This window comes from Oncorhynchus keta, chromosome 23 (assembly GCF_023373465.1).
Source record: "Oncorhynchus keta strain PuntledgeMale-10-30-2019 chromosome 23, Oket_V2, whole genome shotgun sequence".
Taxonomy (NCBI): domain Eukaryota; kingdom Metazoa; phylum Chordata; class Actinopteri; order Salmoniformes; family Salmonidae; genus Oncorhynchus; species Oncorhynchus keta.
Genome location: NC_068443.1, coordinates 20,555,613 through 20,569,232, shown reverse-complemented (window position 1 = coordinate 20,569,232; position 13,620 = coordinate 20,555,613). Strand labels below are relative to the sequence as shown.

General features: G+C 37.8%; 1 protein-coding gene across 8 annotated transcripts in view; it reads right to left on the bottom strand.

Moving 5' to 3' along the window:
• Positions 1-833: 833 nt before the first annotated feature.
• The window catches only part of LOC118401970 (suppression of tumorigenicity 18 protein-like), a 64,276-nt gene continuing 51,489 nt past the window's right edge, over positions 834-13,620 (bottom strand). For 4 of the 8 annotated variants that reach the window (XM_035799704.2, XM_035799705.2, XM_035799701.2 and 1 more), the window contains 13 exons: positions 13,272-13,558; positions 12,655-12,851; positions 10,634-10,882; positions 9,751-9,863; positions 9,015-9,077; positions 8,775-8,843; positions 8,380-8,442; positions 8,027-8,107; positions 5,373-5,597; positions 5,168-5,256; positions 4,873-4,976; positions 4,646-4,792; positions 834-3,109 (listed from right to left, as the gene is read on the bottom strand). In XM_035799704.2, the coding sequence (XP_035655597.1) occupies positions 2,969-3,109; positions 4,646-4,792; positions 4,873-4,976; positions 5,168-5,256; positions 5,373-5,597; positions 8,027-8,107; positions 8,380-8,442; positions 8,775-8,843; positions 9,015-9,077; positions 9,751-9,863; positions 10,634-10,882; positions 12,655-12,851; positions 13,272-13,558 (1,828 nt within the window). In that variant the 3' untranslated portion in view covers positions 834-2,968. Of the gene's footprint in view, positions 3,110-4,645; positions 4,793-4,872; positions 4,977-5,167; positions 5,257-5,372; positions 5,598-5,773; positions 7,728-8,026; positions 8,108-8,379; positions 8,443-8,774; positions 8,844-9,014; positions 9,078-9,750; positions 9,864-10,633; positions 10,883-12,654; positions 12,852-13,271; positions 13,559-13,620 lie in introns of those variants that run through there. The other 4 variants (XM_035799702.2, XM_035799703.2, XM_035799706.2 and 1 more) reach the window with 4 other exon arrangements.

Sequence of the window (13,620 nt, the reverse complement as noted above, 5' to 3'; positions counted from 1 at the left end):
AGCATGATGGGATGTTAACTGCTTAATTAACTTAGGAACCACACCTGTGTGAAAGCACCTGCCTTCAATATACTTCGTATCCCTCATTTACTCGTGTTTCCATTATTTTAGCAGTTACCTATAGCTGGCCTATACTTGGTTATGAGGTGTGCTGAAATGTATACCGCTAAGTTGCTAACTGAATCTGAATGTCATGTAAGCTTAGCTAGCAAGAAATCTCAACATCAGGTGACAAGTTCAAATGGGTTGATTCTTACTGCTCTCTGCTTTTGTAATCTCTTTGAGAACTATCACTGTTGTAGTCTTGCTGCTTGGCAAGGCCTGCTGCTCACTCTAATCTAACTCCATTGTGAATAAACACAACATACTGTATTATACACAAACAATTCGATGAGGATTGTCAATTGATTGAATTTCAATGAGTATACTCCTTTGTCCACAACAAAATGGTCAACAATGCGCAAAGAATAGGCCTATTTAACTGAATTACACAGATGGTCTACTTTCTCATCTGAGATGTATTTGTCTTATTGATATCCGCCACCAGGTGGCAGACTTGTTATACTCGTATCAATCTCATGAAGCAACAATGAGAGTATGGGGATGAAAAGGAGGCACCAATATGGAAATTCTGGGTTAACCAATATTGAGCCATCTAATATTTTCTTTTCCATTTCCAGTAGATAATTACTGCTCAAGGAGCAGTTGTTAAATCTCATTCAAATATATTTTGAGAGATTATATAATACAGTGTGAAGTAGATTTCAATCAAAGAAGATTATTTGTGCTGTAAGGCATTGCCAACATACTACTTTACATCTGAGAATCACACGACCATTTAAAAAGTTTTATTTCTACCATACACAAACTGTACAGCACAGCGCATATCTGCTTATGAAATAGTAAAAGTAATAGGAACTTTCGATTTACAAACTACTTGAACTGAAAAAACAACATTTGAAAGAAAATGTCCAATACAGTTTCATCATACTAATATCATTCCACAAAAATCCAGTTCACATTACAAAACATCAAATACTAAACAGAGAAAAATAAATATTCTTCACAAAACTTCCTGAGCAAACAATGTGTGGTATGTTAATTAAATATTACGAATGATAAATTAACACAATTATTAAGTTAAACAAACCGTCAATGATTACATTTTTAAAGATTACAATTCTTTAGAATGAGTTGAGTATTTGGATAAAATAAAGTATTTTCCTCAACAAGTGTCCTAAATTTGGCTTTGTTTTGCAGATGTGTAGCAGGCCAAGTCAAACTCAATTTATTGTAACTTGATAAGACTATCAAACCCATGCAAACGTCAAAATAATAACATTTTCCTGTGACATCAAGAGCAATGCTTAGAAACAAAGAAAGCTTCATCTTTTTCTGGAACCCCAGGGCAATAGAACTCATCTGAAATACAAAATAAAAAAGTGCAACTGATTCACAACTCAATTTAAAAATAAATAATAAACAATTGAAAATAAACAGTTAAGAACTAACAATATCATTGTTTGTTTGTCTCTTTTTGCTTCATAATAGTGATGAACTGAACATTTATATTGACAGTTGTCCATTATTGACAATATGGCCTTGATTTACCAAGGTGCAAACGCTTATTGAATCTGGCCCTAAAGAACCTGCAGTGATATTTACGCCACCAAGTGCTTTGGGGGGATATTTTAAAATGGATGTGACATCCAGAAACTGAAATGCCACTGACCACCATTAAGTATATATTAGCTAACATTTTATGTATGTAAGGATGTCAGAATAGCTTAAACCAGAGTAAATGTTTGTATGGTGGTGTTACATTTCTTCGAGCAACTTCTGCATTCCCACGCTGAAGAGATGTAAAAAGTAGAAAAGCACTTCCTACCCTGTGAAACTTCAAGACCTGACTTTGAGATTACAGCTACAGTACCGAGACGATGCTTAAAGATTTGAAATGGCATATAAACATTAAGAACATTTTCTCCTTTGAAAAGTGTACTGTACAATAAATTAGACACCAGCCACATAACTGTCCTACCACAAAACAGAGTACCGTATATTTTATGTATTCATTTACATGTAGGCACATATATGCACACACAGCATGTGCACAGAAGGCAGTTTAATATCTATATCATTTAAGAAAAAAGTCGGTGGATTTTTCCATTTTCTTAGTGCCGTCAGTTGCTCTATTTGAGCGACACACTCAAGTTGAATCTGACATTCAGTTCATTGAATGAAATAAAATAATGTTGCATTTTGCGAACAGCTGAAAGCAATTCCCCTAATTGCAGTCAACTCAACATATTGTTGAATTAAGAGATGGACACTAACATTGCATTTTTAGATCTTACCATACATTCAGTGTTGAATATTAAATAGAAAGCAAAAGCAACAATTAAAAAACATGTTGATTCTGGATTATTCTGGTAGAGTTCTCCACCTTCATGGGAGATACAAATGATTCTATTATGACTTGATCTGATATATAAATAAACCACCACTAGATGACGAAAGAGAGCTATGGTTGAAACTGGAACGTGCTTCAATGTCATTTACAATGTGCAGAATTAGTCAAAAGATTAAATATTTAGCATTTTACAATGATAGAAATAAATACAAATGTGTGGAAATAAATACATTGATGAATAAGGATTATAAATAATAATAATATAAAAAAGACAAAAAATAAATAGATTTAAATCAAGCAAACCATTCAAAAGAATTAAGTGCAAGGGGGGTAGAAATCTCACCAGAAGAAACATGTCAAGTGAATACAGAAGCGTTAAAAAAACAATACAAATTATTTTGGCTGGTAATTGTCTCAGTACAATGTATTCAACGGTGAAATGTCGACACATTTCCCAAAGCCTCGTCTTATACATGCAACGAAGCCAGCACTGCACACAGCCATCCAGTGCCATTATCCCAACTCAAAGATACCTCCTCTTGATGGCTCAACAGCTTAAACGTGGATTCCCTTCATAGCCTGTTTGATATTATCCAAGAGAGCCTTACACTCGGGAGAGTAGTCATGCTCAGAGCTGTTGTACATATCTGTTAATGTGTTCACATAGGCTTCGAAATTATGCTCGCTGATGGGCCCCTGAAAAACAAACATTTTCAAATATTAGTTCACAAACTGAAGCTTATAGTGACAATAATAATTTAATGTCACTATAGATATAGACAGTCCGATCTAGAATTATTGCCACTCTTGATAAAGATGAGCGAAAAATACTGTGTAAAATAATACAATACTGAGCTATATTCTCAAAAACATTCAGAAATTATATTATTTTAGACTTACATAATTGCTCAGATAAAGAGATGTTGTCATTTGTTTTTCTCAAAAATATAGGGGTCAACATGACTGGCATCCCTGTTATCAATACCTCACCTTGCGGGCAGAATGGCACTGAGCCTTTTCCTAAAACGTTGTAAGAAATTGAAGGACACATTTGGAAGGATCTTAGACCAATCCTCCAAACTCCAGGCATTTAAATTGTAGGATGACATGAAAATAGAGCTCTTTGGCCCAGCACACCAGTGGTGGGTTTGGCGTCGAAATAGATATACATTAGCAGAAAATACCCCCAAACATATTGTAAAATATGGTGGTGAATCTTTGATGTTATGGGGCTTTCCACTGGTCCTGGGGCCCTTGTTAAGGTCAACGGCATAATCAACTTTACCCAGTTCCAGGGCTGTGTCCGAATACCTATACTTACGTCCTAAATAGTAGCCATTTTGGGTATGCGAAAATAGGCAGTTTTATAGTAGGTGACATTTTGATGTTGTATGCTTTAAATGCCAGGATGTCATACTCATTTGGGTTTCTCATCTAGAATTCACTGCACACTATTGAGGAAGACAATCGTCTTTTCACAGCTGAAAACAGGTGATAATCAGAATAGGGGACACACTTTACAAAAATGATGGAATGGTAGGGAACAAGGGCGAATGGGCATTAGATGACGCCTTATCAATATGAATGAGTATTATGTTGATATTTGTTGCTTACAGCATACCTTTTTACTCTGCAGTACGTTCTAAATAGTATGTAGTACGATTAGTACACAGTATGTCGTTTATGTAACTAGTAGGCAAGCCAGATTTCAGACACAGCCCAGGAAATTTTAGCCAAAAACCAGGTTGCCTCTGCCAGGAGGCTGAATCTTGGCTGCAAGTGGATCTTCCAGCAAGACAATAACTACAAGCACCCATCAAAATCCACAAAGAAATTGTTACTTGACCACAAAATCAACATTTTAAAATGGCCATCTCAGTGTCCGGACTTGAACCCCATTAAAAACCTGTGGTTTGAATTTGAGGGCAGTCTATAAGAGCAGGCGAATTATATCAAGGATCTGGAAAGATGTGGATAAACGGTCTAAACTCTCTCCAAATCTGTTCTCCAATCTCAAAACATTTGAGAAAAAGTCCCATTATCCTCACACGGTGAGGCATTAAAAGGTATTGAAAACAGGAGTGCCAATCATTTTGACCCCTATCTTTCTGAGAAAATAAATGATTACCTGTTAAATAAAATAATTTTATTAGCATACAATATAGCTCAGTATTTGTACTTATTTGATAAAAGCTGCATGTGCAAGTGAGGTTTGTATGAGGCCCACTGTACCATTTGAGGCAGTTGGATATCTGTGAGACTGTTGATGAGAGCTTGGCTGAGGTGACCTAACTCCTTCAGAAGGCTGTCGTTGTGCTGTTCAATCATCTTGTTCTCCTCCTCAATTGTCTTCAGGTTACATTCCATCGATGAAATCTGCTTTCAGGGGAGAGGAAAACTTGTCAACCTGAACCGGGCATGAATCCTTTAAAAAACATATCACAGTTGTGGATAGTTACTTGGGTCTGCAGTTGCATCATGTCAGCTTCTATTTTCAGGTTAGATTCATTCAGTTCTTTTATTTCATGATCCAAGTGTTGCACGTCATTGTTGTTGTCGACTCCTGTTTGAAAATAGGAAATACTCGCATGAAAATCAAGCTAAACCTGCTGCTTCAATGAATCAACTAGCAGGGGGACTAAACATACTTTGATGGTACTGAGATGAAATTTCCATAACATCCTGCCAAAGCATACATGTACAGTCCACCAGCACAAACATAACATGTTTGTAAACCATATATTAATGCCTTACCACTGCTGGCTTGAAGTTTAATAGTCATCATCTCCTCTCCTGTCATCTTCTTCTTAATACTCTGAGCATTAAGAGGGCATCCAGACAAACTATTTACATATAAAATGAAAAATAATGAGAAACTTCACTTACAAACTTTAAAATAACCTTGTTTCATTAGTATTGTATGGGACACAATGAATGGAGTGAATGCAGGCTAACTAACCTTCTATGGGTGACAAACACGTTATTGGCGTGTCCAAGGCCATTGCAACCGGGCAGGGGACAGTGGGGCAGTTCCTGTTTGCAGGCCTTATTCCAGGGGAAGGGGAGGCCATTGATGGATGACTCTTTATGCCTCTTGGCTGCAAGGGGGCAGCTCCCTGCACTGCGGTGAGATGTGTACTTCCCTGATGTGTGGCCCTGGCCATCACAACCCATCACTGGACACCTAGCAGGGAGACAAACAAGGGGTTCGTTAAGGAGGGTGATACATTTCTATCTGAACGTTCTGTAATGTATCGTATAGAACAGATATGCTTATATCAGGTCTATTCATTCTATTTTAGCAACATTCAGAACGTTTAACATTACTGAATACACCCCAGGAGTCAGGTTTATTACTACCTGGTGTCCTCCCCTTGTACTGCTACTGTAGTGGAGGGAGTCATGTTGTTACACAGACTGTTGACAATGATCTGAGTGCCCCTGTGAGAGATGCCTATTCTCATTCAGATGAGGCAGAGGAGAAAGATTGTCACCAGTAAGCTGTTTTTTGCAGTTGAAACCATTTGATATGACAGAGGTATAAATATCGTATGATCTGAGATATGTCAACATATCGCTGTTCACAGTTTCGGTACAATGGAAATGTAAGTAGATCAAAATGCTGTCCAACTGAGTTGAGACGACTTTACTTAACCTCTTAAACCACACATAATAAATGCATATATACTCAAACAAATCATTTTCACAGTTCATAAACATCCCTCACGAACTAGACCGGAAGATTTGTCAAACCATTATGTTGATTAATCCAGTAAAATGTTGATTAAAAATGTAGTCAACAAAACTGACAACAGGCTCAAATAATCGTAGCAACAAAGTTGTTAATCCACAAAAACTTTGGAATAATTTACACATTCAGATTGATATAACCTACATAAACAAAACATCTTGTTGAATATTATTAAGAGTTATAAGGGTAATTACATTTCTCAGGTCAGTAATGGAGTGACATGAATTACACATAATTGTCATGTAGGGTTTCCGACCCCTTCCCTTATTGGTAAAGGTGAAAGGCAGGCTGAGATGGTACATAGAACTAGTGTACAAACAGAACAGAGTGCTACTGTAACAAAGATTGTTGCACTCGGTTGTTCAGTAGAGCACCAGTAGCACTTAAGAGGACAAAACAACCCCAACCACATTACTTACATTCATCCATACACTACAGGTATATGTAGACTCCTAGGGAAAAATGCTATCTAGAACTTAAAAGGGTTCTTTGGCTGTCCCCATAGGAGGACCCTTTGAAGAACCCTTTTCCCTTTTTCATTCCACAGATGGTTCAACATGGAACCCAAAGTTACACCTGGAACCACAAAGGTTTATCCTTTGGGGACAGCTGAAGAACCCTTTTGGAACCCTTTTTTCTAAGAGTATAAGGCATCGGGACAATGGAATAATGCCATATGGCCTACATTTTACAATAATCTAATAGCCTTACAGATGCACTACATGTAGGTTCTCTCACCCACCCTCTTGTGCATGAGATATATTCCAGTCTAACTCCTAACGTTTTGGCCCTGCATTAGTATCTCAAAAGAAGGGTAAATTTGTCCAGATGTAGAAGTAAACAAGGTCTCATACATCTGAGCTTGGATTTAAGCAGTAATCAAGTACATTATTCCCCCCCCAATAATATTTTTTTTGCCAGTGGTGGAAAAAGTACCAAATGTCATACTTGAGTAAAAGTATAGATACCTTAATAGAAAGTTACTCAAGTAAAAGTGAAAGCCAGACATTAAAATACTACTTGAGTAAAAGTAAAAGTATTTGGTTTTAAATATACTTAAGTCTCAAAAGTACATATAATTGCTAAAATATACTTAAGTATAAAAAGTAAAAGTATAAATCATTTAATATCCTTATATTAAGCAAAGCAGATGGCACCATTTTCTTGTTTTTAAGATGTATGGATAGCCAGGGGTACACTCCAACATTATTTACAAAAGATGCATGTGTTTATTGAGTCCGCCAGTCCAGAGGCAGTAGGGATAACCACGTGTTCTCTTGACAAGTGCTTGAATTTGACAGTTTTCCTGTCTTGCTAAACATTCAAAATGTAACGGGTACTTTTGGTTGTCGGAGAAAATGTATGGAGTAAAAAGTACATGATTTTCTTTCGTCAGGGAAAAGTTAAAGTAGTCAAAAATATAAATAGTAAAGTACAGATACCCCAAAAACTACTTAGGTAGTACTTTAATATTTTTACTTAAGTACTTTACATACTGCTTTTTACAGAGACAACTGCATCTAGAATAATTCAGCTTTGATCACATCCCATAGTATGGTGGACCTTAAATAAACAATACAAGAACACAATGCACACAAGAGCATGATAAGCCAGATGTTCTATTAAGACAACAAAAAATATTACAACGTTTGAAACATGTTAACGTTGTTAATCCTTGAAAGATGAATTTAGTAAATTATGAACAGGAAAACTATATCCTTTTTGTCTTTCTGGTATAATGACCTCTTTACAACATGACACAAGTACTTTCATTCACATAGGCATGCATGCCAGCACTAGAATAGTTAACAAGAAAATGAAAAAACTAAAACAACAAATATGAAACAGAAATCATATCTTACTTTATTTCTTGGTCGTCTTTTTCATCTCTGTTTGGTGTAAGCTTCAAGCCTCCCTTTCTGGCACGTGGACATCCTGACAAACTACAAATGTTTAGAGACAATATGGTTTAACAATAATGAACACTACATTAGGGCTAAAATAAAGCAAACTCTTTCATCAGTGATAAGATGATGTTCTCACATCGTCTGTCATTGGAAACAACATGAAGCAACAACAAGAATCAATCAGTTAAATCGCAGTTTATTAATTGTCTAAAATGTATAAACTAATCAAAAATAAATACCTAGACAATGAGATTCAAACACATCCCTATTCATCTACTCAGTAATTTGTGTGATCCAGTCTAGACTACCTTCTGTGTGAAGAATAATTCCCTGTCACATGTCCAGATCCATCACAACTAGGTGTTGGGCACCTGCAGGCGGAGAGACCGACAGAACAGGCAAAGCTCAGTGCCACGTTGTCTGGGACAATGATATCATATTTAAATGCATGAATTAAAAAAAATAAACGTATGAGGTCAGTAGATACCCAGTACATTGCAGAATGTATATGTATGCAGCCTGATCACATGAATTGGAGAAAAGTCCATATTCAATATAGTCAATGTATGACTAAAACGACATGAGACCAGGAATGTATAATGCAAACAAATAAAACAGCACAAAGTTGAATCAGTGAACCCACACAGGTGAATGACATGTCTATAAACAGTGGTAAGATGAGGACTGACAGGACAACACATACTTTAGTTCCTGAGAGTTGGCTGCCATCAGTGATTTGAGAGTCTTGTCAGCCAGGGGACACCCAGATACACTACAGACAGAGGATCCACACCAGAGTTATCACAATGCTATTTGAAAAAAATAAAAATAAATCCCTTTCATTTTCAGCAGCATATAATACCGATCAATATGAAACAGTCAACATAGTTCCTCTGAACCAGGCCGTACAGTATTTACTAGCTGGTGTTAAGTGTCTAATTACCTTCGATGTGATGCATAATTTCCTGTAACATGGCCACTACCGTCACAGCCAGGGGTAGGACAGCTGCAGAGAACACAACACTTAGTTAGACCATATTCTACAATACATGGACTTCTGATACAGTGTATGAACCTTTTTAACATGACGTTGAATTGCATTAGTGGAAGCGGAAGTTAGTACAGCAGGAAATTTAGTCATTTCGATGTTTATTTTCAATGTTTATTTGGTGTGGCAAAAGTTGTTTGTAAATCCCTTGGCAGATCTAATTGTTTTCTGTAAACTACTCAATCATACCTTACCATAGAGTGGATACTAATTCCATAGAACATGCAGTCTAACTACAAAGTCAAGAGTGGTAAGCTCATTTTGAGGACATACGGACATGTAAAAACTCACTTTTAACAAGATACATTCTTCACAAGAACCTGCAGACATACCAGTCACAACAAAAGGTAATATATAATAGGTAACAATATAAGAGCTAATAACAGGAAAGATTGTGTCCAGCGCATTTCACTGGGCGTGTATTCATTCACCACAATTATAATGCCCTATTTAAAACAGGTCTGGTTTGGGAATTACACTTTTGTTATTGATACTGACCATCTGTCAGCTGACCTTTTTAGAGGGAAATGCACATGATACACAGAAGACTGAGCAAAGAAGCAGCAACATGTCAATTTCTCCCTTCCCTGGACCTCCAGAATGAGCAGACCCAACATTAAACATGATATACCTCATCAGCTCTTTCTTAGAGTCTCTTAAGAGCATATCAGTCTTGGGGCCGAACATGCTTGCGTCTCCAGAGTAGCCCTGGTCCTCCAGAGAAGCGTCATCAAAATCTTCCTGCTGAGACATAGGTATGTTTGAAATGGACCCTTCTCACTATATAGTGAAATACTTTTTAACAGAACCCTATGGGCCCTGGTTAAAAGTAGTGCATTACATAGGGAATAGGGTGCCATTACTGATGCAGTCTTATTAATAGTATCCTTAAAAATAATAATAGTGTCCTTAAAAATCTCCTTAACCCCATTACTTCTTGTGTCAGTCTTAAGTCTTGAACATGATCTAAAAGTGAATTATCAATGAAAACACCCCACTTAAAAAAACTCTTAATACACAAGCCTAGGAGTTGGGGGGTAAATCTGAGTGATTACGCTTAAGAATACTTACAGTAAACCATACATCCATTTAAAGTCGGATAATCCACATGGACGGTATTTATATGGATATGTAATGTAAAACATTTGGATTTACTTTCTCAAAGATTCTGTGTTCAGCACCAGATGTTGTCGTCAGTGAATTATTTACAGGACAAATGTCAACAACAACCAGGAATACCAGCTATGAAGTACATGCTCTTTAACATGAGATTTATTAGGAACATACACTGTGTTCACAATTATCTATCATTATATATTATATTGTATGCCCATATCACCCTTATAGATCAGGGACCTGTTGTTATGTTAATGTTCATATGTTTATCAATTAGCTATAATTTGTCTTCTTCAACAAATTTAACAAAACAAGCTTTCTTCTTCTGTTTCATAGGTACCTTATACAGTATTTCCTGTGTATTTAGAAGGAGGAACAGCAAAGTTGTTATTTTTTACCTCTCTGTCGTGCATTATTTGTTGCTGTGCTTTGCTGAAGTTGAGAGGGGTGTCCCAGGTGTCTCTCTCGCACAGGGCCTGGTAGAAGGCAGGGCTGATGTGCACACTTCCGGCCTGCTTGGACAGAGTGGACTCAGGAGGGGACTGGGTAGCGTCTCCCAAAGGCACCTGGGGTGGGGCTTTCACCTCCCGACCCTTCTTCATACTCAGGTCCAGAGTGCCGTTCTCATCCACTTCTATGGGCATGTCCTAAAGGAGAATAAATTCACAAGGTAGACTCAGTTATAGTCATAAGGTTACAATGAAGTCACTTTTATTAAATAGTCAACAGTTCACAAAAAAGGAGAGACTGATGTCAGTCTGTATTGGAATGAGAAATGAGAGTTACTGTACTGAAATGAATACACCACTATGATAAGCCCTTTTAACCTAACGCAATACTTTAACGGTATACCTTTCTAAAAATAACAACTTGTATAATTCCTGTGAGAAATAACTTCAATTGCCTCTCAAATATACATTTACATGAAAATAAGACATGTCGTGATTATCTAACACCAGGGTAAAGTATGGTGTTAAGCCAGCATTAATTCTGTTGAACAAAATAATAATCGCTCCTTGGTGTATAGTTTGTCAGTGACAGCTGTGTCATCGGTCTGTTTTCTAGGACACAATACCAAGATGGCAGCTGTGGGTGCTGGTTTTAGGTCATCACCATTAAAACAAAAATGAAAAGCTTAATGTAGCATAAGTTCTCTCATTGACAGATGTGTTACTCATTCTGTGCTAAGTCAAACGCTATGTGCACTTGTGGCTTATTAGTTTTTATAGTATTAGAAGTTTTACCTCATTAAATGCTGAAATGTGGCCTACATCTGACATATGTCCCATTATACCTATGTTCAATTATTTTTATTTATTTATTTTTTCTACATAAGACAGCCTTTCAAATGAATTAATGGGTATAATTTTCATGGACATTGCATGTGTGGCTATCCATTTTAATGATGTGTGTGATGGTGACGTGTGTAGACGTGTGCGGTAACATCTCAATCGCAGGAGAGATAGATGAACATTCGACATTGAGTTGTGATGCTTTTCTTGCCTTTACATTACTGGTAGCCTACAGAGGTACAGACACATCGGAGTTGCATGGCCCCATACGGAGTATGCTACATAAGTCTTCTGCAAAAGAGGACAGATGATTAACTTGTTAACACTGTTTTATTCATTCAGTGGGTTGGTACCTGGTACAAGGCCACATTATCAGCTCACCAAGCTGGGTCCTGTACTGTGTAGGTGTTGGAAACCTTGAATCATCTATCTATCATTATTCTGACATTAATTACATACTGTAGAGAGGCCTTGTTTGGGTTTTGAGACATTCATTGTCATGCAGTTAAACTTAATGCATAGGAAGGCCATGTTTCAGTTCAGTTGAGAGGATCACCGTTTTCTGCCTAGTGGAAAGGGCAGTGGGGGTTTTCCCACTAGAGATTATATAGGATGCGCACAAAGGGGTCAAATTGTAAACTAAACTGGTGCACATTTAATAAAATCGGGGAGATTTTGATTTTGTGAGAATAAAATATTTCAGCTAATGAGTTCTTCAGCTGTTGTATAGGCCACCTGATAGAGGCAGATCTTATCCTGGATAATATATTACTAAGCTAAATATCTTATGCCATCTGCAGCATGCAAGACACACTTTCATACAGTTATTTTTTTTCCCCCCTCTCTCTCTTTGTCTATTACCATGAAAGTAGACAGTAAATGCATGACCACATGTTTTACAGGAACTACAGACTCTTACTGTAATTGTCATTTCTTCTTATGATGTGATTACACAAATGTTATTTTGTGTACATTAATGCTTTACGGAGGGGGACCTCTTGTTTCACCGCCACCAGAGACAACGTTTCCTTTGCCAAAATCTGTCCTTTTGATGTTTCACCCTTTTTATAAACAAATTAGAGTTGCTTTAAAATGACCACATTAAATAATTGGTCTAATTTGACTACCTTTGTGGAGGACGCAAGGGGCCGACCCGAGATGGACTCCATGTTGCTTCGGGAGCGGGTGGAGAGGTTGAGGATGGCAGTGGTGGCTTGGAGCCCCTCACCTCCAGGTTTGTAATGGCTGGGTGGGCTGTGGCGTTCAGGGCCTGGCGTGGGCAGGCGGTTGCCGGGGGCGCCCAGAAAGCCAGTGTACTTTAGAGCTGTTGGATAACAGAACTCAGATACAGAAACTTTCACAAAGATGTGGGAACAGGTGATTATACCACCTACATTATAACATACAGTATGGTACATGTCATCAGCACGTTCATTTTTACACTGTGGTTGCAGTGGGATCAGTCTGTGCTTGAATAGAAAAGGTCTGTGTTGATAAAAAATATATATATATTAAACAAGCATGAATATCTTGTTTACAGGAACCTTGTAAGTGTGTTGCATACTCTTAGTTGGGTTGTTGTCTGATCATGTATTTACATAGTGTCCTACTGAGCTGCACATTTGTGGCAGAAGATGAGCAACGCTTGCACATTAAATCCCTTTAATGTGGCTTGACACGCTGTTATGGTACAGCCAATCTCCCTCCGCCCCCCTTTGAATCAAATCAAATGTGCGAAACTCACAGTCAGGGAAGTGTGAAGAAGAGATTTCTTGGTCCTGGTTGGGTGCCATCAGAGGTTGCTTGCCGAAGACCTGTGCATCAAAGCTGGCGTAATCAAAGCGGATCTTGCTGTACTTGTCCATGTCCTTGGTGAGGTTGGCTTGCAAGGCGGCGGTGACAGGATGGTGATGGGCGAACCTGTAGTTGTACTGATTCAACTCCAACTTCTTCATGAGGGGGCCGAGAGGCCTGGTTGGAGAAGAATCCAAGAAGACGAGGTGTTGTTGGATTTGATGAGGAAAGTGGCTACTGTATGTGTCAAATAAAACGCATGTAAGGATCCAGGAAATTGACACATGCACACAAGTGGG